At 42.0% G+C, this 26,561-nt stretch overlaps 3 protein-coding genes across 11 annotated transcripts in view; 2 read left to right on the forward strand and 1 right to left on the reverse strand.

Annotated features, from left to right (window-relative positions):
* The window catches only part of CFAP46 (cilia and flagella associated protein 46), a 66,760-nt gene extending 63,179 nt beyond the window's left edge, over positions 1 to 3,581 (reverse strand). Inside the window, exons 1-3 of the mRNA XM_088168530.1 lie at positions 3,533 to 3,581; positions 3,069 to 3,193; positions 1,934 to 2,065 (exon numbers count right to left, since the gene is read on the reverse strand). Coding sequence (XP_088024656.1) covers positions 1,934 to 2,065; positions 3,069 to 3,193; positions 3,533 to 3,581 — 306 coding nt within the window. The remainder of the gene's footprint in view (positions 1 to 1,933; positions 2,066 to 3,068; positions 3,194 to 3,532) is intronic.
* Positions 3,582 to 6,242: 2,661 nt separating this feature from the next.
* On the forward strand, positions 6,243 to 18,002 carry TCTN3 (tectonic family member 3). Of its 2 annotated transcripts, none has more exons than XM_088169498.1 (13): positions 6,243 to 6,380; positions 7,068 to 7,189; positions 9,625 to 9,755; positions 10,662 to 10,770; positions 10,845 to 10,963; positions 12,070 to 12,105; positions 12,450 to 12,524; positions 12,616 to 12,741; positions 13,521 to 13,616; positions 13,812 to 13,909; positions 14,490 to 14,655; positions 15,361 to 15,498; positions 16,444 to 18,002. In XM_088169498.1, the coding sequence occupies exons 1-13, from the start codon at positions 6,280 to 6,282 to the stop codon at positions 16,663 to 16,665; spliced, it is 1,539 nt and encodes a 512-aa protein (XP_088025624.1). In that variant the 5' UTR covers positions 6,243 to 6,279; the 3' UTR covers positions 16,666 to 18,002. The 2 variants fall into 2 exon arrangements, with proteins under 2 accessions (XP_088025624.1, XP_088025625.1); XM_088169499.1 differs by having other exon boundaries at positions 15,361 to 15,426.
* Positions 18,003 to 19,149: 1,147 nt separating this feature from the next.
* ALDH18A1 (aldehyde dehydrogenase 18 family member A1) overlaps positions 19,150 to 26,561 on the forward strand; it is a 32,520-nt gene continuing 25,108 nt past the window's right edge. Inside the window, exon 1 of one of the 8 annotated variants that reach the window (XM_088169494.1) lies at positions 19,150 to 19,216. The gene's annotated coding sequence lies outside the window, so the exon portion shown is untranslated. Of the gene's footprint in view, positions 19,217 to 19,364; positions 19,663 to 25,020; positions 25,333 to 25,388; positions 25,504 to 26,561 lie in introns of those variants that run through there. The other 7 variants (XM_088169497.1, XM_014890670.2, XM_014890673.2 and 4 more) reach the window with 7 other exon arrangements.

The raw sequence follows: 26,561 nt of genomic DNA on the forward strand, positions 1-26,561 counted from the left end.
TATAAGGGAATTTTTGAAAGTGTAGGAGAAGGATGCAGTGCAAATAGCAAAGCCAAGGTGGAGCTGGATGAGCAGGAATGGGATGACACCAGAGAGGGTCTCTACAGTATGCTAGAAAAGATAAACTAAAATCTCCAAGAGAACTGGGACTGACTTACTGAGCTCTTGGATAGCATAAGAAGGGTACTGATCAATAAATGGGAATTGCCTAGATAAAGAGAAAACCAGAGATGAAATATGTACTAAAGTAGAGAAGTTGCACTTTTGGCCCTTAAGAACACAAGCATCTTAATCAATTAAGAAGGATTCCTTAGGATGGAAATCAAAGCAAAGACAAATTTATCTTTTCTACATAAATGATGATTACTTAGTATGAGATGTTGTGCCATGCGTACTTTCATAAAATACCGAGTAACATAGCAGTGACAAAACTATACAACTGATGTGAAGTGTATCTTAAGAGATCATTACACCACATGACACAAGGAACCAAGCCAGGACTGTACTTTTAACTGTATTTTTAACTTCTAAGAAGCTAGCAAAGACCAAGAAGAAAACAGCAAATTTTGATTGAGATTCACAAAACATAACAGAATAGTTTATTAATTTAGAAACATAGCTGGACATTGGACGTTTCAAACATGTATGAAGTTTTAAAGTGACCATTGACCAGTTATTCTGCACATGTGTTCATAGAGGAAAGAAAGTACAGAAAATGTAACAGGGAAAAGATTCTAGCTTGAAAGCCAATTCAAACACATTATTCGAAGAAACTACTAGAATATGTCTCAGGTGTATTTGTGAACACCTGAGTTACAAGGTGGTGACGATCTAGTGGGGAAGCCATAAAAGAACTGGCTGAGGTTCCTTGGTTTATTCAGCCTGGAGGAGTCTGAGGGGAGACCTCATTGCACTCTGCAGCTTCCTCCTCCGAGGCAGTGGAGGGGCAGCACTGACCTCTGCTCTCCATGACCATGGACAGGATCCAAGGGAGCTGCTGGAGCTGTGACAGGGGAAGTTTAGGCTGGACATCAGGAAAAGGCTCTTCCCCCAGAGGGTGGTCGGGCACTGAACAGGCTCACCAGGGCAGTGGTCATGGCCCCAAGGCTGACAGAGCTCAAGAAGCTTTTGGACAACTCTGTCAGGCACAGGAAGCTGTCATGTGCAGAGCCAGAGTTGGACTTTGATGATCCCTGTGGGTCCCATCCAACTCAGAATACTCTATGATTCTAAACATCTGTTAAGGCTATTTTGGGGGGCTAGATACCATTAACAGGTGATCAAAGCTGACTGATCACAGTACAAGGACAAGTGAAATACTGAAGACAGAAAACAGATCCCACTCCATTTTAAAATCAGCAGGAGATAAAAACTACTTTTTATATCTAGGGAATTGTAACACCTCAAAGCAACACATAGAAGCAGAAGTATCCTGCTGAATTGCTACCACCTCTCATTACAAAAAGCTGCATCCAAGTACTACATGGAAACGTTACTGGTGAGTGCTGGAAATACACTGCCACAGAAAAGAACTGTACAACCTCTTTGAGGGCCTCTTCAGTCCTCCACTTCCCAAGGTAGGGAAGCCTACCAAATAAAATCAGTAATTATTTTAACAGTTACAGCTAATTTGCTCTGAAAGTATCATATTTAAGTAAAAAGTTAAGAAGGTGACTTAAAACAATCAACCACCTAAAAATTTTTACAAGCATTCTTTTTTTATTGTCTTCTCCAAAATATTTGAAATACTGCTGTGATTCAGATGGTAAGTTTTGTTTACTCACAAACTACTTGTTTATGTATTTCCTTCAATTTTTCCCACAGTCCTGCTTATCCTTGTGTATTTTAAATGATTGAAAGCAACACATAAAAACTTAGGAATAAATACTTGAAAAACCAGGCTTAGTATAAAGCAACCTTCATAATTTCTCACCAAATTATCTGTAGAGCGTGGAGCATGCAGCTGGCCTTGGCACAAATATGCTCTGCCAAGAAACTGGTTCACAGGAAATCTTCCTTTAAAATACATCTGTAGACAGTCACTGCTAATTTCCAGATATCCCAGCTAAAACTCAAAAAAAAAAGCATTTCAATATTTTTAAAAAATGCAACAAATAATTAAGAATTGTTAGCTTTTTAAAATGCTTACCTAATCAAGGGTAACATCTAACTCCATACCAGTATGTAAGCAATATTCCATAGGGGTACATACCAGCTGTGGTATAAGCCCATTACAATTTACTAAAGGTATAGTTTTGTCATTCCAAATGTATGTACAAAAAAAAAAGCTTCTTTATTTAACAAAATTCCTCAGTCAGTCATAGAACTGCTCAGAGTATCCAAAAAATGTTTCCTTTTTAAACACAATTGTTGACGTAAAGACAAAACTCTTCACAGGTTTTTGGTTTTTTTTTTTTAAGGAGTGGTATTAGCTGGCAGGATTTGTCAGTGCTGTACCTCAATTTTCAGACCACAGACAGATTTTAACTGGATTGCAGCTTGGAGGAAAAAAAATGTTTTACTACAAACTCTGTCTGCTTAAAACCCAATTACTTGTGATCATAAATTGAATATTAATAAGTATTCAAAATTAAAAATCTCTACCACATTTTATAGAAGTAATTTCGTTTCAGTTAGCAGCAGCCTTTCATCATTAGAATGGACGAGGGTTATTGTTATTTTTATTAGGGTTCTTTTGCCTGGTACAGATATTCACAAACATACTTTCTTCAGCCATAACCAAATTGCTTAATGCTAAGTTTTCCATAACAAGAAAAAACAGGCATGGAAAACTTTTTTGTATATATTACGGTACACCTTGCTAATTTGGATACGATTACAAACTTCAAAAACCACACTTTGCTGACTGACCAGAAAGAAATGAGGATTTAGGGGTGGAGTTTTAATGAAAAATGCATGTTTAAACACTTGCTCTCCAAAACCAGAACAGTGTAATACTTTCCTCAGGTGCTTCAGAGGTTTTTAAAGTAGTAACTGTAACAGTTGTAAATGCAGTGCATCATATACATCTTTTTATTTAATACAGATAAAAGACCTAAATTACAAACCTGAAGCGCTTGTTCAGCACATAAAACATATAAATCGGTGCTGACGTTATCTGATGAATCAAGTGCAGACTGTCCTTCAGCGGCTGATTTGATTAACTGGTAAGCATTCTTCAAAGCCTGAACATCTGAAATTAAAAAAAAGGAATAAAGAGTTTTTGCTTCCAGGTGTACTGACATGATTGCATTCAAATGAGCTACGTGATATCCAGCCTCTCCTCTGCAGAAATAAATGAAGAATGTTTAAGGAAAATACTATCACACACATGTTGTTCGAAGTTAGGGATAGTTCTAAGAGGAAGCATTAACAATCTTCTTGTTATTTAAAATCACTAACGTTAGCACACTAGAAAGTGAGTTTAGAAAACAGATTAGGATCAAGCTGTTTTCCTGTTTGAAGTCGGATTATTAATTTCGCTTCTTTTTCAAGACGGTCACGAGGTCGCAGCCGCCAGCCGCCCGCTCACCTCCTGCGCTGTGCGCGGCGAGCAGCAGCTCGCTCACGGCCAGCTCCATCGCGCCCAGGGGCGTGCGGCAGCTCTAAGCCGCCAGCCCCAGGCCTTTCCGAAGGTCTCGAACGCCTGCCCGGACAACCGAGGGATGCGGCTGCCAGAGGTGCCCGCCAGACATCGCAGGCTGCCCCTCGGCCGCTCGCGGTTCCCACAACACAGGCGCGTATCCCGGCAGCGTTCCCACAACACACGCGGCCCTGCCCTGTCTCTCCCTCCCTTCCTCCCTCTCGCCCCTCAGCCTCGCTCGAGGAGCCGTCAGGGACACGGGAGAGAGACGGCAGGGAGCTCGGAGAGAGCCGTCAGGGACACGGGAGAGAGCCGTCAGGGAGCTCGGAGGGAGCCGGCAGGGACACGGGAGGGAGCCGGCAGGGACACGGGAGGGAGCCGTGTCCCGGCTGCGGTAGCAAGGCGGCGCAGCTGTTGGGAACCGCCGCGGCAACGGGCGGCACCTGAGCGGGCACGGGCTCGAGGGCTGACACAGGCAACGGCTGATGCCTTCCGGCGCATGAAAGTAATGCTAAGAAATGCTGTCACCAGTAATTTTTGTCCCCATGCTGAGAGCTTCTAACGTGAAACCTTTTGAAATAAAGCATGCACCACCAGTGGCTGAACCTTTGGACTAAAGCACTAGAAAATACCCAAGAACATTGGGATCATATCTGCCAGTGCAGGAAGAAATCATAGGTGAGGGAGAAAAGAGAGAGAGAAAAAAATCTGCCTGGCTGCGCTGACATTAACACATACAAAACGAAGTGTTTAGAACCTCACCACTGCCCTCCAACTACTGAGTCATACCAGATTCTGTGAGGGAAATAATTGTGGTCATGAACACAGTTTAAAGGCTTACATGCATAAATTCAATTTTGAACCGAGCTAGACTGCAACTTTGTACCAGTAGGCTGTTTCAGTACAAGGGTCTACAAAGAATTCAGGAATAGATTCAGTCCCTACGTGTACTACACAATCCTCCTGGCCGCAGTGCCCATTTAAATCAAGTAACTGTCTTGCTTCTATGAATATCAATGAACAGAAATGAACAGGTGGGCAAGGAAAAAAACCTATAGCAAACCTATGTTGATTTCTGAAGCAGGCAGCAATATATTGCTTGTGTAATCATGTTAGATAATAACAGTGTCTTACTGTGGCTTACCATGATATATCTATATCTAATCTGTACCTATATCTATATCTTATGTTTGTACCCAAACTTTGTAACTCCTGCTTGGCTACAGCCACTTCTGGAGTCTGTTGGCAGAATCCCAGACTCAGGTAAGACTAGTGTCTCCTCATACACAAATGAGTATGTGAAAGTTCAACTGACTCCACTGACTTTTGTAATGTAGATAATAGCAAAAACAGCACCACCATAATATAAATATCTATTTTTTTTCTATTTATTATTCTTCCTCGTGAAATACCTGGGTGTTATGATCCGGTTTAAACCCAGAAGAGCAAAGAAAATTAAGTCTCTGTATATAAAACTTGGAAGAAAACTTTTCTTTGAAGTTTGAAAAAACTTTGAAGAAAGAACTCTGAAGGTTCAAAATATACTAAAAAAATGTGACTAAAACCAAACGACGTCAAGTGTTGTTGCCAAAAAAATGATATCTTTAATTTAATAGTAAAAGAGTCAAATAGAAAGGAAGAAATAGAAAAAAGAAGTGTGCATGGGGGGTGGAGGGATAGGGGAAGACTAACAGGGGTCAGGTGGAACACATCACCCGTCTGAGGGTCCCAACAACGTCTCGTTGCTCCCTTCTATCTGGTCTTGGTGGTGAGGGTCCCCTGTCACCGCCACACCGAAGAGGATAGGATCCAGTGCGTTAATATACTCCGGGCAGGCGGGAACACCCACGTGCAGGGCGCCAGTTTGACGCTGTTCCTTGCAAGACTCGGGATTTGTTGCCTCGTGCTGCAGTGCTCTGGTGCAGCGTCTGGGGACCCCTTTAAGGGGGGCCATGACACCCCTTCTGCTGTGCTTCACGTGGGTGCGGCTTTTTCCCCGGGTGAAGGGGCCCCTCAGCTGGGCTGCTCCTCACAGTGCGGGCTGGGCGGTCACTGCGCCTCTGTCCAGAGGTTTTCCAACGCACACCCAAAGGCTTTTCCCCCCACCCTATGGTACGAGGGTCTGTGGCAGCCTGGCACTGATAGCCCTGGGGCTGTGATCTCCACCCTGAAGGTGTTAAGCTTGTGCTTTGTGAATGTCTCCAGCCCTGAGCTTCATCAGCGAGCCGTGTAAAGCTTGTCAGGAGCCCATTCAGGGTGTAATGGTCTTCTCTGCTGCTTTTGTAATACAGTTCTGTTACAACAGGCGAAAGTCTTTCATGAAAATGTTTAAGTCATAAGTCATAATATTTCAGTCTCTGACACTGTGCTAAGAGTCTGGCTGTATTAGCTCCAATTTCAATGGAAAATTACTGGCTGCTACGTAAAGAAAACTGGTCACATGGTTTGTGACTATCAAAATCTACTAATTATGTCATGGTCAAATGACCAGGAAACCATAGAAAGGAAACGAACCAGACCAAGTTAAAATCAATAATTTGAATTAATTTTTAAATTAACTGAAAGGAATTAAATCAAGGAACAGACTAAGCAAGGAACAACTTATCAAGGAACAGCCCCGCCCCTCGGGCCCGGCGCCGCCCCTCCGGCCGCGCAGGCGCTGTGGCTCCGCGGGGTCCCCGCGCTGGTGTGCGGTCATGAGCGGCTCCGGTGCGGTGCTGCCGCTGCTGCTGCCGCTGCTGCTGCCGCTGCCCGCCCTCAGCCCCGCGGGCGCGTCCCGGCGCTCTGGCGGCAGCAGGTGGGTTGGGGATGGGCTTGTGCCGCTCGCTGCTGGCGCCGGAGCGGGCCGAGGCGGGCCAGGAGAGCGGGCCCGGGCCGGGCTCCCGGCGGCAGCTCCGCCTCGGCCGGCTGTGTTTCGCGGTGCTATTGCCGCGGCCCTGGGCCCAGGGACAGCTTGGCGCTGGGCCGGGGACTGGGAGAAAGGCTTCAAAGCACAAGGGCCGAGATGAAGCGAGGCTTGGCTACTCCGTGATGAGGCAGCTGGCGGTGGGAGCTGGGAAGTCTGGATTTAAGGAAAAGAAACTTTGGAGAGCTATGAGGAGACCGTCAAACAAGTATAGACCGCGAGATGCTGTCAGTGAGGAAGATGATCTCACTTATTAGAGAGTAAAATCTGGCTTTGCAGATTGCCCTTGTGATGAGGACCGAGAGGAGCTGTAATATATGGGCATTGATTTTGTTTTTAATCACTTTTTCTTCCAGAGAATGTCAGAGTGATTTCCAATTACACTAACCGAGTGTCCGCAAAGCTACTGCAATGACAAGACAGGTTTTCTGTAATTGATTATCAATGCAGATTGTACAGCTCATCTGAACTGATGGAATGTAATACTGTGTTATAAAGTTGGCGTTATGTAATGTAAAATGCAAAATAATGCAAGCATGGTTCACTGTATAATTCGCTGAGCGGGGCTTGTCTTTACAGGTCTGTGAGTCAAGTGTGTGTGGAAAGGTCACTCATTTTCAGAAGTAACACCCCTTATTCTACAGACATCGTTTCTGATCCTGGTGGACATGATCCGCTGTTCTGTGTGCAGTTGGATGACTGTAAGCAATATTTTGTTTCACACATTTTATTCACAGATTGCTTCTGCTAAGGGAGTATTTTTTTTAACTACAAGTTATAATTGTTGCTAATTATTTTGGCTGATACAGTTTCACAGAGATTTTTTTCACCGGTAATCATATATCGTGGAGGATATGCCATTAACATTCTTTCCTCTTTCTGCTTTCCACACTGTACTTCATTTGAGTGATTCAGTGTCCAGTTCCTGGCATTCAGTGCAATTGCTGCGGTCTCACATTTGAACACTTATAATTTTCTCTTTTGAGTTATTTGTCTGGGAGTTGTGACCCACAGTTCCATCTGCTTCTGATCTAAATCTGAGTATTTTATGTTGGGAGGGACTCAGGAGATTAACAGGTACAACAGCTAGTCAAAACAAGGTTAGTTTATTATTATCTTGTCTGCTTTCAGCTCTTTACAGATTTTACCTGAGTGTTTTGCATGCAGGGAAGAACAAATAAATTATGAGAGAGCTTCATAATATATAGTATGATAGGTAGTAGCACTAGAATTTTACTCATTCCAATTTTCAGTAGGTCTCACAGTAAGGATTAATTTAGATGAGGGTTTAACCACAGCTTAAAGTGCTGTCAAGCTCCTGGGCTTTTCAACCTGTAACTTGGAATCTAAATTTTACCCTTTTCCCACACCTCTCATAATATCCTAAAAATAAGATTAAAAGGATTCTGAATTTTTAATGTTTTGCACGGAAAAGATCATCTGTGTTCAGACTGATGGTACCAGTTGTTTTTCAATATTCATTTGATTTTCAATAGTCATTTGATATTTGGGCCCTATATCTATGGTGATTAGGCCCACTGAAGAGGTCTAAATATTTGACTGCATGTATACATTAGTTGTAGCAGACTTGTTGGCATGGCCTTTTTCTTTTCTGGGCTTGTTGTTGAAAGAACATATGGGGAGGACTTTGTTTGGAATCACCTGAAGAATCATAACATTTTCTGGTGGAAACAGCCTTCTCTTCAGTGGCCTTTCCCATGGAAATATAGGAAAGCATATATTTTATTCAACTGATAGTGGCAGCAGCTTTTCCAGGATGGTGTGATGAGCTATACCATTTCCAGCGATAGAATCGAGCCCTAATTAATTATTGTGGCCAGTGAAAGTGATGTACAAGTAGACTTCATCGTGTTGAAACAATTGCTCGCAGATTATGTTTTATTTTATTTTTCTACAAGATTAAATAGCCTTTAGTATCTAAACTTAAGCAGTTTGAATATCTTGAGTTTTGCTGCCGAAGATATTTCCTTCCAGTTTTCAGGTATATTTTACATTATGTAATGTTGTTAACCCGTGGTAGCAAGTATTCGACTTTGATAATGGAAGAGTATGTGATGAACTGGATCCCAAATGAATTAAATGCCTGCGAGTAGCACAATTGTAAATATTTTCATTTTCAGTCTAATGATGATACCCTCAAGTGATTATTAAGTGAGCTGCTCTGAGTACCTATTTTTGTGAACCTTGTAGGAGCTTGATATTCCTTTGACTTTTATCTCTTTGAAAGATTTGACTGCTTAATTAATGGTGTATTTAGATATTAAAAAGCTTTTGTTTCTGCTAGCTCTGCTGTACCTTTGAGCATCTGCTTTACCTTTGAACAGCAGAATTACATTGAGAGCTTAAGATTCTTTTTTTTACTGTTCCTTTTTTTCCCCCCAAATCTACTGGATTATGTAAGTTCTTTCTGGCACTACTGTTGTTGAGAATACTGCTGCTTGTTCCTATTGTCACTAGGATATGTAATCCTTGACTCTTCTAAGATGCTTTGTTTGAATGCATTGAAAAGTTTCTTGTATTAGGATAAGTCTATGTGGCATGCCTTTAATAATTTGCCATTTTATAACAGTGCAGTAGCAGTAATAAATTAATACAGTATAGCATGATAACCATACCATTGAATACCACCAGGTCAGGAAGATACCACTGAAGGATACCAAATAAAGTCTCGTTTTTTAGGATAGTCTATTCATACTTATCTTGAGTTTTACCAGTTACCAGTTTGACTTAATTATTTCGAATCCATTTAATGTTGCTTTTAGTAAACTCACAAACGGGTGGTGCTTTGTAATTAAAATTTCATGTGTGCCTAATTTGGGCATCTCACGGAAATTGCAGCACATATTAAGATAGCTGTTAAGGAGTCTCATGCTTTTTTTTTTTTTTTTTTTTTCCGTGTATTAATGTCTGTTTCCCATGAACCGTACTCATATCATCCTGTTTGTAGAGCGTATTAGCCTATTAGAAGTGTTACTATGGATTAATAAATATAAGGCACCAGCTAGTTTACAATTACTTAAGTTATTCCTTTTAAAAATATTAGCACAGTATTTACTGTTATCTTTTCTAGTAACTTAATATTGATGGAATTTTTTTTTTCCTTTTCAAACTCTAGCAAAGCTGAACTATTTTCAACAGCCACAGGATATCAAAGAATCTGATTTTGTGGAGTTCTTAGAGAAGTATGGCAGGCACTCTTTCTTAGCACCATCACAAGTTCAGACATCGTTCTCTGCTTTTTACCGCGTGAGTTGAAAGAAAATAGCAATCAATTTGCACATATGCTTTTACTAAAGCTGTCTGTAATGATGTCTGACGAGAACAGATTAAAAGATTATTGTTTTGTACCTGGAAGCCATAATATCATAGGATCGTAGCTTATCCTGAGTTGGATGGGACCCACAAGGATCATCGAGTCCGGCCCTGCACAGGACGCCCCAGCAATCCTACCGTGTGCCTGAGAGTGTTGCCCAAATGCTTCTTGATCTCTGTCAGCTTTGGGACTGTGACCATTCCCTGAGGAGCCTGTTCAGTGCCCAGTCACCCTCTGGGGGAAGAACTTTCCTGATATCCAGCTTAAGCCTCCCCTGACACAGCTCCAGCAATTTCCTTGGGTCCTGTCCCTTGTCAGAGAGAGCAGAGATTGGTGTCTGCCCCTTGGGAGGAAGCTGCAGAGTGCAATGAGATCTCCCCTCAGTCTCCCCCAGGCTGAACAAGCCAAGCAACTTTAGCCATTCCTTGTATGGCTTTCCCTTCACCATCTTTCTAACCCTCTTTTGGATGCACTCCAATAGCTTTATGGCTTATGTTGTGGCACTCATAAGTGCCCTCAGGGCTCAAGGTGAGGCCATAACAGCATGCAGAGTAGAGTGGGACAATTGCCTCCCCCTAGCAGCTGGTGATGCTGAGCCAGATGCACCTCAGGACACAGTTGGCCCTCCTGGTTACCCCAGCACATTGTTAAGCTGTTTATCTCTCAGTACTTTCCATTCCTTAGTGTATAAAAAGTTTCTGGTCAGTTGCCTTGTCTTTAAGAGGTTGGACAACCTTTTAGACAAAACTGGGTGTACACAAAGAAGTATAGATTTGTCTCTTGCCCGTGGCCTTAGTATTCCACTGTAACTTTGTGATTTCTCCAAATTGTCTTTTCAGGCTGGTGATCCAATCCTAATCTACTTTGATTCATCATCTGTATTGAGCATGCTTAGACAGCCAGTAAAAATGGGAGCCAGTGGACTTTGTTTTGATGGAAATCCTGCTGGTTAGTAAAGGGGGAAGAATATCGTAGGGTGGTTTTCTTCTGTTTTATCTGTTGTCACATCTTAACTCACCCAGGCTTCCTGGACAGTAAAAGCACAAGCTGTACTCGGATTTTTGCCAACTTGAGCAAGAGCTGCATGACTGACCCTGCCCTAGATGCTGCTTCCTACTACCGTGACTTCACTGTGCTAAAGGTGCATTTCCTAATTCTTGTTTTTGTTCAAAATCTTAACTGTTTGACTTCGCGTTGCCTTCCACTGTGACCTCGGGTAACTGTAAAACTAAAGGTCATCTGGTACGTCATTCCTGATCTCCCAATTGCCGAGGCCTTCTTGCTGAGAAACCTGTTAAAAATGTCGTGCATGACCAGTGATAATCCTTCAATTCAAACTACTTTCCAATAAATTTCCATTATTAGCGAATTCTTAATGCATTTAACTGGTACTTCATTGATACTTCATAGTTCTAATGGTTTATCTGAAATTCTCTCGCATTTTAAACAGATGGTTTATGAAAGTATTCCTGTCTGTTCTATCAGCTTGATCAACCAAGCAGTACATGTTCTCAGTAAAGAATTAGGGTGGTTTTTTTACGTAAAGTGTTACCTCTAAAATCATACTGGAGGCCCCTTATTAATTAATATTAGCTCTATTTATATCCATATCAATTTCTCTACTATTTATCCTGACAATAAATTCAAAGCAACCAATTTACTGTTCTGGGTTCATCCTGCTGGTCTTACTGAATGCTTATATGAAAATGTCTCCTCTCACCTTGTAGAATTTTGCTGTCTTTCCAAGAGAAAACAACATTTTAAATAGGGTACTTATTCAGGGTGATGACTCAGTTAACATTTATACTGGAAATCTAAATGTACTTAACTAGCAGAGAATATTCTGTTCATCAGATTTAATTAGTGTTTTCAGGGCTTTCTTTGTCACTTTGCCAAATTCAGTTTTTCCTTAACTGGATGCTGAAGTATTTGTTTGATTGCAGAAGATGGAGTTTCGGGAATGGATCAGAGATGTGATGCTTAAAAGTACCTGCATTCTGCAGGACATTAGTAGAGCTAAGCTTAAAATTGTCTTTTGGTATTTTAAAATGCTTTCTGTGGAATGTGTCTCTCATTTATAGATTACAAAATGATAACAAGTTTTCACATCTGGAATAAACAAAGTAATTTTGTCAATATAATATTCAGGTTCTTTTGTAATGATTTTATGGCTTTAGTCGCTTGCAGACACAGCAATTTACTTAGCTTTTTATTGGTATTGTAAAACGATTTGTTTATTTTCCCCAGGTCCCAATTAATGACACTGTTATGCAGTCCATGAAGGTCAGTCTCTGCTGCCAATGAAAAGAATTTCTGCTTCTGAAGGGAAAATGGGAATGTGCTGTGTCTGAGACAAGATTTTTCTTGACAAAAGTAGGACATTAGAGGAAAAAAAGACATAAGTAAGGGTGTATTTTTAAATGAATGGGCATAGGTAGGAATAAAGTCAGGGAGGTAGCTTACTTTCCTGGAAAAAGATTGGGGATCTGGAGCAGTATGATGTGCCCCTAGATCACAACTACAGCAGGGAGGTAAATCTGACTTGCATGGAAAAGCAGTGAAAAAGAATAAAAAATGCATTCTCCGTTCAAACAATTATTAACTGTTAGTATGCTTACTGTCTCCAGGTAAATGTCACTGCAGTCTCACCACCTGGAGCTCCCCACATGAAAGACAACACATGCACCAATGTTGTTTCTGAGGTACGTCAATCTTTCCTTTTAGAGAGCTTAACACAAACTTAAAGTCACCCTATTACCTTGTCTCCTGTTATTCTCTAAATTGGACTTTCAGGTCATCTATGAGATAGAATATAGTGGCACAAGTGGGATTCAGAGTGTTTCTGTTCAGTTCCAAGTGAGCAACATCTCTGGGAACTCCAGATCCTCTCTGCAGCAGCACTTCACTGTGCACTTCTGGGTTAGTATCCCCATCCTCCCTGGAATTTTACCACGTTTTTAGTCTGTAGCTTGTGGTTCATTTTTGTACAGATGAGACCTGAAAAGGTTAGAGCAGTGTCACTGTGGTATAGAAGTAGCAGAACCCTGGGGTGCCTGTGTCTGACGTGTTTGGTGTTTGTGAACAAAGTTACTGAATTTATTCCGGGTACTCACTTAACTTTGCAGCAGGAAAGAAAGTTACTTTGAAGGGGGTAGAAATCTGGGAAACACTAGTGTGTGTTAAGTTCACATAAATCATGTCCCATAGAGAGAATGTAAAATTGGATAAGTGGTGACCTCAGGGGTTGGTAAGTGTGCTGTGCAACCCTATTGAAGTTATGCCCATAGGCTCTTGTCATACAACCGTTTAGAAGTGGAATGGTCCACTAAGAATCAGGGTCAAGGCAGGGTTTGCTCTGCAGTTCTTCTGTAGAATTGGCCTGACTGATCTGATCACTTCCTCAGAGACAAATGTTGAGCAATAGCAATTCATTGTATTGAGAACTTTCCTGGTATTATCCACATTTCAGGATACTGACATTTAGGGGTTTTTTTACCTCCTGGACTACAAATGAAATTGGCCAGGTAAGAAAGAGGCCTTGGAAACAAATAGTTTAAGTAGTGTATAATAATCAGTAATTCAAAACCAGCTTACATTTACGTTTTTTGAGAATGTAAATTTGATCTTTGGAGATGAATGGATGTCATTGGTGCTAATATTTTCCTCTTTTTGTATTTCTTCCCTTTGCGTCTTTATAGACCAGGACTCTTTCTCGTATGTTGCCTAGAAGTGGAAACCCTGGCTATATCATTGGAGCACCACTGTTGATTGCAAACAGTGGTGCCATGCAACATGTATCCTTATCTGCTGTGAGTTTTTGTTTATCGCTGGGGTTTTTTTTTATTTCTGGTTCTGCACTGTCTGGACTTTTATAGTGCCCCGATAGTGAAAAGGAGGAATATGGGGTGAGTGGATTGTTAAATACAAGATGAGTGTTGTATGTTGTCTGTTTATACTTTTGTTTGGCTTCTTGATGTGTAGTCTGTCAGATGAGCATATTAAGGAGTGAAAGTGATGGAAGTTGTTCACAGGTCCTCAGACACATAGTACAATTTGGAAGGAATATGAGAACAGGCTGCAAAATCAGGTAACAACACACTCTGCAGTCATGCTTTCTGACAGTTGGAAGTTGTGGACTCACTTGGCATGTTTTTCTGTAGTCTCTCGTGTACTGCTGGGGAGCCAAGCTCCTTCCCTGAGGTCACCAGTGGATCTCTACAGATCTTTCATCTACTCCTGAGAAAACTTGAATCTAGGAAAGATGGTGGACTCCTAGAATGATCTGAACACTGTGAAGGTCTTCTGGGACATTTTGAGGAGCTAATGTGGCAATTTGTCTTGGGCAAGAGTAGAGTTGAGAAGTGAATCTTAAAAAGTGGTTGTTTTGATGATTTGGATCGTTCTTTTGACAGGGCAATTGTAGGACCACTGATGAGATAATATTGCTAAAGAGCTGTCAGTTTTCCTTTTTATGCATTACCCTGCCATATTTTTCTCCTTTCTCATTGCAGAGAGGATTGAAACTGCATCTGTGTAATACCGATACTTGTTGTCTCATTTCAAGAGGAGAAGAAATACTTACTGCTAAGAAAGGATGTTGACAGTGATTTGGGGGTTTTTTGGTCCTGGAAGTCACTTTCTAAAAGATGTTATTTTCTCATTTCCAGCCTATCCCAAATACTGGAAGACAGTAACTGTAGTTACATGCAGCAGAAGTTATACAAGGCTTTTTGGGGGATGAACAGAACAGAAGATTTTGCTATAACTGGCAATGCTCATTCAACCGAGGCAGAAGAGTGGATGACCATTCTGATTCAGAACTGCAGTGTGCAGGTAATATGAATGCAAAAATACCATCTGTAAATATTTTTCCTTTCATATCTCTGTATTGCCTTGGGAAGGTGGGGGTATCTGGACTATTTTTGCATAATGATCCTATGACTCTCAGGGGTCTTAAAATGTGTATGCAGTCATTATGGTTCATATTATTAGAGTACTTAACAGAAAAATCCCTCATAAAACCCCAACAAACCCTGATATTTCCTATCTCTTTAATCCTGTTTTTGCTATTTAGACGGGCAAAAAGAGTAAAATACTGAATCCGGTGTTATGTTATATGGTTTTCTGACAGCCTTTTGAAACTGATAATAACTGGCTACTTCCTATTAATTATTATTATAATCCTTGCTGCTTTTCCTGAACAGGGAGTATTTTTGTAGGGATATTTATATCTTATTATATTACTTAATAGGGTTAAAGTTTGTGAGCCAATTGTATTATAATAATTGTTAATCTGTGGGAGAATGGCTAAGTGGAATGTGAAATCCAAGTGGTAAAGCTGAGACAAATTCTAAGTGGAGCTGAGATGGCAATGAGATGGATGTAGCTCCAGAATGGGTAGTTGTCCTGACCAGTGCTGAAGTGATTGATTTAGGTTCTGTGACCTATATTATCCAAAATAATAGACTTTGACCATAATGGTCCTTTATCACTTTTAAAAGACTATAACGAGTTGATTGGGGTCTGTTTTATTTTCAGGCTGTGAATTGCACTTCCTGTTGTATGGTTCCCGTGACCCTGGAGATACAGATACTGTGGACTAAGGTGGGCCTCCTGTCCAACCCACAAGCTCACATACTGGGTGCACGGCACTTTTACCAGTGTCACCCCCTCAAGGTATGGAATTCAAAACCCTCTCTCACACACAGAGATAATTAAAGGGGGCTTACAGATTATTTAAGAACCAAGGAATCAAATGGTCTTGAAACTAAGTAAGTTGAGATTTATTGAATTTTAGCAGTTGTCTGGCTGCAATGGTAGCCTTTTATAGAGGAAGCTTGTTTTGTGGTCTTTTCAGTACTGTCCTCACTCAGTTGCATAACTGGAAAAGATACCTTCTTTCCAACCCTAAACCACTTTCTGCTACTTAAGGACTCAGTCTTGAAACTTTCAGTTACGGTTGGTATAAAGTTGTAGTTACAAACATTCAGTAACTCCATGTTTATTTAGTTGTCTCTTAAAGCCTTGATACGGAATTTGAGTTGAGTAATATTTCACCGACTCCACAGAATGCTGATCATCTGCGCAAGAAGATATTTCTATTCCTCTGTAGCTTCTGAAATCACCAATAGGTAGCTGAGGAAATGACTAATGCTGATAGCAGCATATTGGGAGAACTGGGGAGGAAGGCTGTAAGCCGCAAAGATGTATTCAAGGCCACAATGGACAGAGTTCTGAACAACCTATTCTAGTTGAAGGCATCCTTTCTCATGGCAGAAGGCTTGAACTAGGTGACCTTTAAAGGTCCCTTCCAGCCCCGATGATTCTGTGTTGCTGTGATGCCCGCAGGAATGCGTCAATGTGTCGGTTAACAAGTCCACAGAGAACAGTGAGCAGTCTTTTTCAAGCACGTGTCAATGGATCCCATTGTGTTGGGGTTTTTTTTGTTTTGTTTTGATATCACGTAGTATTTTGTGCAGCAGATATATTTCAAGGCTTACACTTCTCTGTAAGGGCTTTAGGGGGAGCAGCTGACACCCACCCGGGCATCTTAATGGCTGTGAGGTACAACATGGAATGTGTCTCTCTGCTAAACTCTTTTTGTTTCCCTTCTTGTTGCAGTTTCTAAACATGAGTACGGTACCTCTGACAACTGTCGTTACCTTCACTGACATGACAGATTGGCCAGAACCTCCACGAGGCCAGCCCCAAATGCACTGGAAACTCCCATTTGACATCTTTTTCCCATTCAAGATAGCCCTGAATGTAGAAGGAAGTTACAGAGGGGATCTGGCTGGATATTTACTGTTGATTCTAATAATATCTAGTATTTTCTGCTTTTGAAAATAGATGGAGCCCGTATTTAAAGTTTGGTGAGTGAATGGATATATTCAGGATACGATCCAAATGATGGACTTTTGTCATCAGGTTTTTATACCATTTTTGTGATATCTACATGCCTTCTCTTCTTGGATGAAGCCATGCAGACAGCTTGTCCTCTCATGTCCCTGTTCTCTGTATGTGAACCATCTGTTAATGTCACTGCAGTGACACACTTGAGAAATGTAGAGATCCAGGGACATTGCATTAATGAAGGACAAGGAAGAGAAGGTTAAAACGGTTAGTCCATGTCTCCAGAAACCAAGAATGCTCTGTAAACCAAGGAGTATGGAGAAAGAATTAGTTCCCTGTTGGAGAAGCACCTGATTTTTCTCTATGGAACTAACTGAACATTTAAAATACAGGAGCTCTACCGGGTGACCTGAATTCTTATTTTATGAGTAGACGTGTGCTGGTCACCCCTAACCTGTCCTTGTAAGATGACGACAACCACACCTCTGTGACATTTTTTGAATTTTGCTTTTCTGTGTCTTTTGAGATACTTGAATATTCGCAATACAAGATGTTCACTTGAAATTTTCATGGTTTAATCACTGCTCACATTAGCAACAGTGTTGCACAGAGCAAAGTAATTGTAAATGCCACATACTCTGAAATACAGTTGAATTTTAGTGGTTTGTCAGAATATCTTCCTTCCTGATCTTTTTTTTTTCCCCTGGAATAAATGGGCTTGAATAGAGTTTCTCCTAGATAAGAAACATTCACTTGCTCCAGATAGGAACTGAACTGAAAATGATAACCACTGAAATTCTAGTAGCACATCAGATAGACTTGTGAATAGTTCTGAAGCTAAGACACTGAATATTTTAGGAATATTTGTAGGTGTACTATGAGACTGAAGCTTGCCTCTGGCAAGCTTACCTCTGGCTCAGTCTCTGGGACCACGAAATAAGTTTATTGTTTTTGAAGTTAAAGGTGGTGTTCTGATTTTCTGGTCTGCCCTCTACCATCACATAGGAAATCTGCTCAATTGTTCCAGGAAGCTGTTGCATGAAAGTATATTTTTTTTAGCAAAATATTTTATTATTTATCTTCTTCAGATGATGGAAAAATATGCCCTATCTGATGCTAGGTACTCCAGTGGAATCAATAAGGGCCAAAAATATCAGAGCCTACTTTTAATAAAATTTATTGGTTGCTTTTGTAACTATATTGCACATAGCAGCTCTGTTGCTCCTCCTCGTTACAAGCCTAAAAAAGAATGCAAAAATAAACTGAAAAATTTGTAATTAGTCAGGATATCAAAGGCGATAACACAAATAAAACGAAACTACAACCCATCTAAAAGCTTCTGGGTTAATGTCACATTATCTTTGTGATTGTTTGTGTGATTTATTAGCTGGGAACGAATTCTGTGCAAGTGTCTGCAGCTTCCATTGATTTCTGTTCTGTGGCAGCCCAACCAAGCTGGTGAGAACATTCCATGTGCATTCCAGTATTACAGAGGACTGTACTGTTGCACGGTACAGTAACAGCCTTTGATTTTTAGATAGACGTGGCTTCTCAGCTGTGCCTGTAATACCTTTGAGAAGCTTTTCTCAGAACACGTTGTAGTGTATCCCGTATCCTCTCATTCCCTAATTTGTGGAATCCAGGAAATTAATTTAGAGGTGACAGTAACTGAATTACAAAGGGTTAGCTGGAGAAACTTCCCAAATGTCACGTCAGTGCTAAATACGTTGGGATAGGGCTTGAATGAAAAGGATCTGGCATCCTTGTTTTCTACCTTACTGGGGTAATTCACTTAGGTATAACCACAGAGATACTGTTTACTCTTTGGGCTGCAAATACATTAAATTCTGTAAGAATGTATCGCCTTATATTAATTATCTGCCATAATTACTAACCTCCAACATGCCTTATTTTCTAGCTCGTATTAGGCTCCTTTCACATTTTGCCAAAGCAAGAAATAGAGCTGGAAAGAGCCTTGCCCATAACCTTGTCCAGCCGGAATTAAGGCATATTCAAATTCTAGACGTGCGACAGCAGTGCTTGTGAGTTTCGAATCTGCAGTTTCCTATGACAGTGCATTTTCTTGTCTGCTTTGTCGTGTTGAGCTTTTCCCCCCTGCCTGATCTGAAATCGTCTGTGTTGCAATTCGGTATCAGGCAACGTTATGACAAGTGTCACACACAAGGCAGACTCATATGTCAGATGTACAGGAATGGAGTGTTTGTGCTCCATGTCAAAGGGCAGAGACAAAACTCTTAATTCCTCTGCTGCCAACATTCTAGCTGGAGCCGTCTTTCCAACATCTCCCTTTTTTGAGGCAGTAGGGTTTTTTTACACCGTCCGAGTGAAGACGATCTTAACTAGATAATTTTTAAAGTCCGTTCCAAACATAACCCTGGATTCTTTGGAAAATGTAGCTGTATATTTCAAAGCAAGAGCAATTGTAGAAGCCGCGGGCGGGGCGGGGCCGGAAGTGAAGTGCGGTGGCGGTGACTGAGGCAGCGGGGAGCCGAGCCGGACCGGGCCGGGCCGGGCCGAGCGGGTGAGTGGGGATGGGCCAAACCGAGCCGGGCAGGGCAGCACCGAGCCGAGCTGGCCACAGCAGCCTCGGCCGTGCCCGGAGCGGCCAAGTGGGCTGGGCTGCGGGCCCGGGGTTGCGGCCCGGCCCGGCCCGGCAGAGGGAGTGCCGCGGTCCCTTCGCGGAGGGGCGCTCCCGTGCTGGGTTGTGCCCGCCGTCCGTCGGTGCTGCCGGTTCCCCTTCGGCGTGAAGAACCGGGCGGCTGCTGTGTCGCTTGTGATAGGAGGCTGAGGGCTCTGGAGGGAAAGAAGAAGTGAGTTCAGCCTTGCAACTGCCGGGGTGCACCCGCACACTTGCCAGAGCCGTGCTGATTCGGGGTCGCTTCTCGGCGGTCTCGGAGCGTTACTGCTGCCGGGAGTTATCGCAGTGTGAAATCGCAATTTGAGCCTCTGCGAGCATCAGACCAACTGGTAAGAGCTGCACGGACCTCATCCATCTGGAGATCTGGGAGAGCAGAGCTGTTGCTCCTCTTGAGGTTTCTTTTTCCTTACCAGTCTCTTGTGCCTACTTAAAAGATTTCTCCGTGCTCAAAGAAAATATTTAAACCCTTCTGATACTTGCATGACAGCTAACAGTCACTCGCTAGGTTTTGACCCGACTTTGTGATAAGCCTGTGTTCTTCACATAGTGTTTCTTCACAGTGGACAGAACAGGATCAGATTAGAGTTTTTTTTTAAGTAACCTGATAGCCCTCTGAAAAGTGTAATCAAACTGTAGATAAGGGCGACTTAAGCAAAGTTTACATGGTTTACCAAAATTATTTGACAACTGTTTCTATATTATGAAGTCAAAAGTTTTATTTTTTCAAATGAAACATAACTCAAATATTTCATATGCTTATAGAAATTTTCCATGTGCTTACACCTGTGCCGACTCTGTACCCTAAAGCTGATGGATACTTGGAGTGTTTACCTCCTTCCTCTTTCCAGATTTGCTCTTGAGGATACTGAGAAGAAATTTACAAAGGGTTAAAACAAACTTTTCTTCTTTTCTACTCTGTAGCAAAGTACACTTCAGAAACAATATTACTTGTTCCATATTTGTGTCAGAGAATGTTTTTTGTTGTGTAAACTGCTTTGCTGATTTATTTTTTTGCTGTATTTACTTGCTCTTCTAAGCTACTAAGTTTTGTCATGGTTGTCATAAAAATTGTGTTCAATAGCAAAGTAAACATCTTTCAGGCTTAGCTTCAGTAATTCTTCAGCTGTTCTTATTGCATTGTGTTACTAGGAATACAAAAGCAATGATATTTTTATGTTTTTCTGCAGTATCTGGGGAAGAAAACATCTGAGAGTAACTGTCCATGATACTCTGAAAAGTCAATTCAAGATGTAGTGGGGGAAAAAAGTAAATAGAATGGTAGAAATTATGACTTAATGAATGAAATGCAGAATAAAAGACCATATTATGCCAGTATATTAATCCTTTATTCATCCAAATTTGAGTACTCTGTTCTCTGCTGCAGGTCTGGACTCTCCCTTGGCTACCATGCCGTACTGTTTGCGCTGATCAGGGAGGTGGAGGAAGAGCAATGGAGATCATTACAAATATATGAAATAGCCTTGATATAAGGAAAGCAAGAGCATCCTATGCTGATGTATTAGTAGCAGTGTAGTCTAAGGAATTGCTGTGCTTCTCTCTTGCTGCTGCTAATATTCATCAGTAAGGATGGTTGGGTCAATTAATCTCTGATCAGAATATTACCACGACCAAGCTGTCTTGCTTGGGGACAGGAATTGCGGCTTTGATCAGAAGGGGTGGCAAAACTAGTGCACCTCTGGAACTTGAATTGTTCAGGAACAACTTGAGCATGACAGCAAGTAGAGGAATGAGGAGGTAGGTGCACTGCAAGTCTGTAAAATCATCAGTGGTATGAAGGTGAATAACCTCGGTCTCCACAAAGCTGGAAACTAGGAGAGTATTCAACTAGTTTTGATTGCCTTCTTGCCCTTCCCATGTACTTTACCTGGGCATCTAACAGACTGCTGTTCTACCTATGAGTTTTGTTTTACTTTATTTGTTTTCCTCAGTGATGTCTGGCAATTGTACAACCTTCATTTGATGGATGTAGGGAAACTGGAACAGGACTGGGATGCTTGTTGTATCATCTTTATCTTAACTGCTGGTGGAACCTGATGTTTTGCTGCTCAGTGCTCAAAACAGGTGGTAGAAGAAAGTAGCAAGATTTGATTGAGGCAAGAGTAAAGAGATGTTAGGAGGAAGGAAATGCTTGAAAGATGCTAATGACTCCTGTCTTGAGGTTTATTAGTGGTTTAATCATGCTTGATTAAATTAACCTGTCCTTATGTTCCTCACTTAGAAAGTTTGATTAAAACAGCTACTCTGTGTGATTTTTTTCTTTTTTTTTTACTTTGTCCTTTTAATTAGCTGGGGAATAAAATATTTGCACAGAGATGTACTTGTGTTTCCTGAAATTATGTCTGGGATGCAGGTAGGTGGACTGAAGCATGTGTGCCTACACATATGGTTATTACCATCAGGATAGTTCCATGCTTTTTCTTGAAGATGGAACTGTCTTTAAGATTACTGAAGGTTCACTACCTTAACCTGTCTGAAACTGCAGTTTTATGTTGCTCACTTCTCAGTGTGCTTGCATAGTACTCTGAAGTAAGTAACTGCTGACCATGTAGGAAATCTAGGATTCCCTGCCACTAACAAGGATCATTCTATAAAAACTACTGGTTTCATGTGGCAAATGAAAGTACTGATTTATTTTGTATTCATTTTCTCTTACCAATTTGATGTCTATTTGAGTATCTGAAAAAGAAAAGCAGCTCCTCAGTATCTGCAATGGTTATGGGGAACCTGCTGCTTTTTATTTGGAAACACAGTTTAGAGAAGCTGCAAATGCTAAAAATTGGCCAGGTGAGCTTAAAATGAGAGCATCTCCATTTCTTGTTAGCTATTCAAAATGAGTCACAGAATTCTACAGAGCTGGAAGGGACCCACAAGGATCAGCAAAGTCCACCTCCTGCAAGGCTTGACTTACTATAAAAAAAGGCTTTTCTTACTTAAAAAAAAAAAAAATCAACTGCTGTGATATACCTTGAATCACTGTTCTGTTTTTTTTTTTTGTGAGTGACCAACATTCTGCTGTTGTCATTGGTTTTATTCTGCAGTTGCTAATAATTGGAGTGAGGAGTAGAGAGCAGAGCTTACATGCACTATGATGATTAAACCAGGTTCTACTTCTGGCAAAGTAAAGATCTCCAAATATAGGCTTTTAACTTAGTGATGACCTTATTTTTGAGGTTTAGGTTTTTTGTTTGTTTGGGGTATTTTGGTGGGAGAAGGATGGGGAGGATCTTGTGATTTTGGTATTCTTCTTCCTTTTAGGGGGATCTGGGGGAGTTGTTTAATTTCCGTTGTTTGGAGAGAGCGATGTGTTAATGTAAGATAACTGTGAGTTGGATTTTCTGTTAATTCTTGAGACACTGAAGTTTTTCCAAACATCTTGAACTCCACTTCTCACCATGAATATTTTTCATTCTTTGTGAAGTTTTCTCCATAATTTTGAGACCTTAATTTAAGATTCTTTCCTGCTCCCAGAAGGTGATGTGTTAACAATTTTAAAAAAATCAAAACAAAAGTAAAAAATAAACAGCCCCCCAAACTAACAAAAATAGCCCACAGAACAACTCCCTTGCAACAATATGGGAATTTATACTGTTGGAATTTATTTGAATTCTAATAGGAATATAGCAGTGGTAATATAACATAGGTGAGGATAGACAACAGTATAACTAGTGTCTGAGTTAAAATGGGGGACTACCGTGGATTTTGTGGTGTCTTTGAAGATGAAAAACTGTTGATTTGTGGTTTCTACCAATTGCAGTGATGAGTGATTGCAGATGATGCTGAGTTGGGCAGGAGTGTTTATCTGCTGTTGTGCAGGAAGGATCTGGACAGGCTGAATTGATGGGCCAAGGCCAGTTGTATGAGAGTCAACAAGGTGAAGTGCTAGTCCTGCCTGTGGGTGACAACAAGCCCATGGAGTGCTCCAGGCTGGGGGAAGAACGACAGGAAAGTGCCCAGCAGGCAAGGTCCAGGGAATGCTGGTCGACAGTGACTAAATATGAGCCCAGGTGACAAAGAACACCAATAGCACCTGACTTGTATCAGCCATGGTATGGCCACATGCCCAGCGTGGTGACCACTGGCCTTTACTGGGCACTGGTGAGGCCTGCAGCTTTAATCCTGAAGTCAGTTTTGGGGCCCTTCACTGTAAGAAGGACAGTGAGGGACTAGAGTGTGTCCAGAGAAGGAAATGGAGCTGGGGAAGGATGTGGAGCACAAGTCTCATGAGGAGCAGCTGAGGTAGCTGAGGGGGTTCAGCCTGAAGAAAAGGAGGCTCTGAGGGAAACCTCCTTGCTCTGTATAACACTCTGACAGGAGGATGCTGCTTGGTGGGAGTCTGGCTCTGTTCCCCAGGAGCCAAGATGAAAGGAAATGGCCTCAAGAAGCACCAAGGGAGGTTTAGGTTGGATATTAGGAAAAATATCTTCACAGAATGGGTGATCAGGCATCGGCACCCTTTCACTGCTCACAGCAGTGGTGGAGTCACCGTCCCTGGAGGGATCTAAAACACCCGGCAGTGCCTGCGGCAGCTGACTGGGCTCTCTGTGCCTCTGTAGATGTGACACTTAGGGTTGGATTAGGGCCACCGTGGTGGCGGATTGGCTGCATCCAAGGCCGCTGCAGGCAGGGATTGGTGGATTTGATGGTGTTAGGCTTGTGGTTGGACTCCTTGATCTTAAAGGTGTTTTCCAAATTCCTAAATGTGTGCAGTTCTGGTGCCATAACGTAAGGAAGATGCAAAGCTATTGGAGAGCATCTAAAAGAGGGCTGCAAAGATGGTGAAGTGTCTCCAGGAAAAGCCACACAGGAGCTGTTGAGGGCACTTGGCTTGTTCAGTCTGGAGGAGACTGAGGGGAGACCTCATTGCACTCTGCAGCTTCCTCCCAAGGGGCAGTGGACCTCTCCTCTACTCTCTGTGACCAGTGACAGGACCTGAGGAATCCTCTGGAGCTGTGTCAAGAGGGGCTTAGGCTGGACATCAGGAAAAGGTTCTTCCCCCCAGAGGGTGGTCGGGCACTGAACAGGCTCACCAGGGCAGTGGTCATGGCCCCAAGGCTGACAGAGCTCAAGGCTCGTTTGGACAATAGTCTCAGGCATGTGGTGTGATGGTTGGGGCTGTCCTATGCAGGACCAGGAGCTGGACTTGATGATCCCTATGGGTCCTTTAGTGCTCAGGATTTTCTGTGGTTCTAAAATACCCCGATTCTCTTAATTTAGAAGTGAATTCAAAGCCAAAGTGAAAGCAAAGCCAGCACTCTTGCACTTTTGAAGAGGTTTGGGTTGCAGTGGAGAAAAGAAAGGATGTAAACGGCCTAAGAAGGTAAAGGCACTCAGAAGATTGGCTGCAGATCCCTTTCATTTTGCTGTCTGCAAACATGTGAGAGCGAGGAGAATCCAGGTTAAGGGAGGCCGCTGTGGGAGATGGCTCAGCACCCTGTGCTGTAAGGCTGTCTGGACTAGTATGGGGCCAGACTAAACAGTTGTTAGTGCTGCAATTTACAAAGGCCAGGATTTTGTGCTGCAACGTGGAGTGGAATTACATCATCTGCCGGTAGCGCGGGGGGGAAGGAGCACGGGCGGGGACGGCGAGGCGGCGGTCGGTGACGTGGCGTGGGTGCTGCCGCCGCGGCCGCGGATTGGCTGCGGCCGAGGCCGCTTCGGGCGGGGATTGGCTGCGGCGAGCCAGCGGGGCCGCGGCGTCGGGAGCGCGCCCGTGTAGGCCCGGGGCCCGCGCGTGCTGCTGCTGCCCAGCCCCTCTTGTGGTGCGGGGCCGATTTATAGGCTGGGTCTGGCAGAATGCACCGACACCGAGCTCCTGCACGTACTGCCCTGTGAGGCACTCGGTAGGGCTCTGCCGCGCCGGACAGTACTGCTGTGACCGCACGGTACTGCTGGCATGCCTTCTTGAGAGAAAGGAATCGCGTTATACTCGCTGCTTTGAATTGCTTCTTCTCTGTGCGTATACTGTCTGCAGACCCTGGGTGAGCCTATGTGCGATCTGCTTTAAAGACCATTTATTTGAAGTTTTCCTTTATTTTAGTCAGTCTTCTGAGCTGACTTCCCTCTGGAAATACTTCTAGGGTTAAAGCTTACACGAAGAGCTGCAGATTGATTTTTTTTTTTTTCTCCTTGCAGAAGTTTCAGTTGGTAAGGTAATGAAATAGTTTAAATAGTAAAAAGCCTCTGATTGTTACAGAGAACTTAAAATTTGTGTTGTGGGAAAGACTTACTTCATAGAAATTGTGTGCATTTCCTTTGACCTTGATTTATCTCTTTTTCTCTGCTTAAGTGTTTTGCAAAATAGTTCTATCGATCAGAGTTTGATTTCCAGATTTTTTTCACTTGTGGAATGTCTTAACACTCAAATATTTGCCTTTATATCTAAAACTGTGAAAGCAGTTTACTTAGTTTAATTTAGTCAATTCCCTGCAAATAATTGTGTACATGCTATGGCTCTGCAGCCAACAGACTGAAAAATAATAACACTGTTGTTTTTCAAGGCACAGGTTTTAGGATTTGAGATTGCTGATTGCTTTGGGAGGTAGCTCAGTCTCTTTACACTGAAATGGAACAGCATCTAAATGTAGTCTGCTACCTAACAGCTGCTTTTATGATAATATAATATCAAAACTATGTCATGGTATTGCTTTCTATGAACAATAATACAAGGATAACTTCCATTATTCAAAGAGATAATAGGAAAATAATATTTTTAAAGGTCATGTTTGGAGACTAGTTTGAATTAGGTTTTTCTGGTAGTGAAAAAAAAAATTAAGCTGATGCTAGGAGGAATCCCTGAATAATGCATTTTGCTTTTTTTAAAATTGCTTCCTCCAAGTAAGGCAGGAAGGTTTTACTTTTTTAAAAAATTACTTTTAGTTATGCACCTTTTTTATTAGTTTGTCACTGAATGTCAGAACCATTCCAGCTATGGAAGTGGTGGAAATGTGAGTAGAATGGAAAATGAGGATTGAAATTGACTTTAAATGCTTGATTAAGTGAGAGGAGAGAAAGGAGTTTGATTAGCCTGAAGGAAAGCCTGTAGTTAACATCATACTGTAAATTGTGCTCTGTCTGTGCTTTCTGACAGCATCCTTTTCCATTTCACATACTGGTACCTGCTGCTGCTTTAAACTCTGTTTTTTTGTTAACTTGGTCTCCTTGCCATTTCTCACAAGCTAGTTTCAGAAGCATGCTATTTTCTCTAATC

This window comes from Sturnus vulgaris, chromosome 8 (genome assembly GCF_052056855.1).
Source record: "Sturnus vulgaris isolate bStuVul1 chromosome 8, bStuVul1.hap1, whole genome shotgun sequence".
In the NCBI taxonomy this organism is placed as follows: Eukaryota; Metazoa; Chordata; class Aves; order Passeriformes; family Sturnidae; genus Sturnus; species Sturnus vulgaris.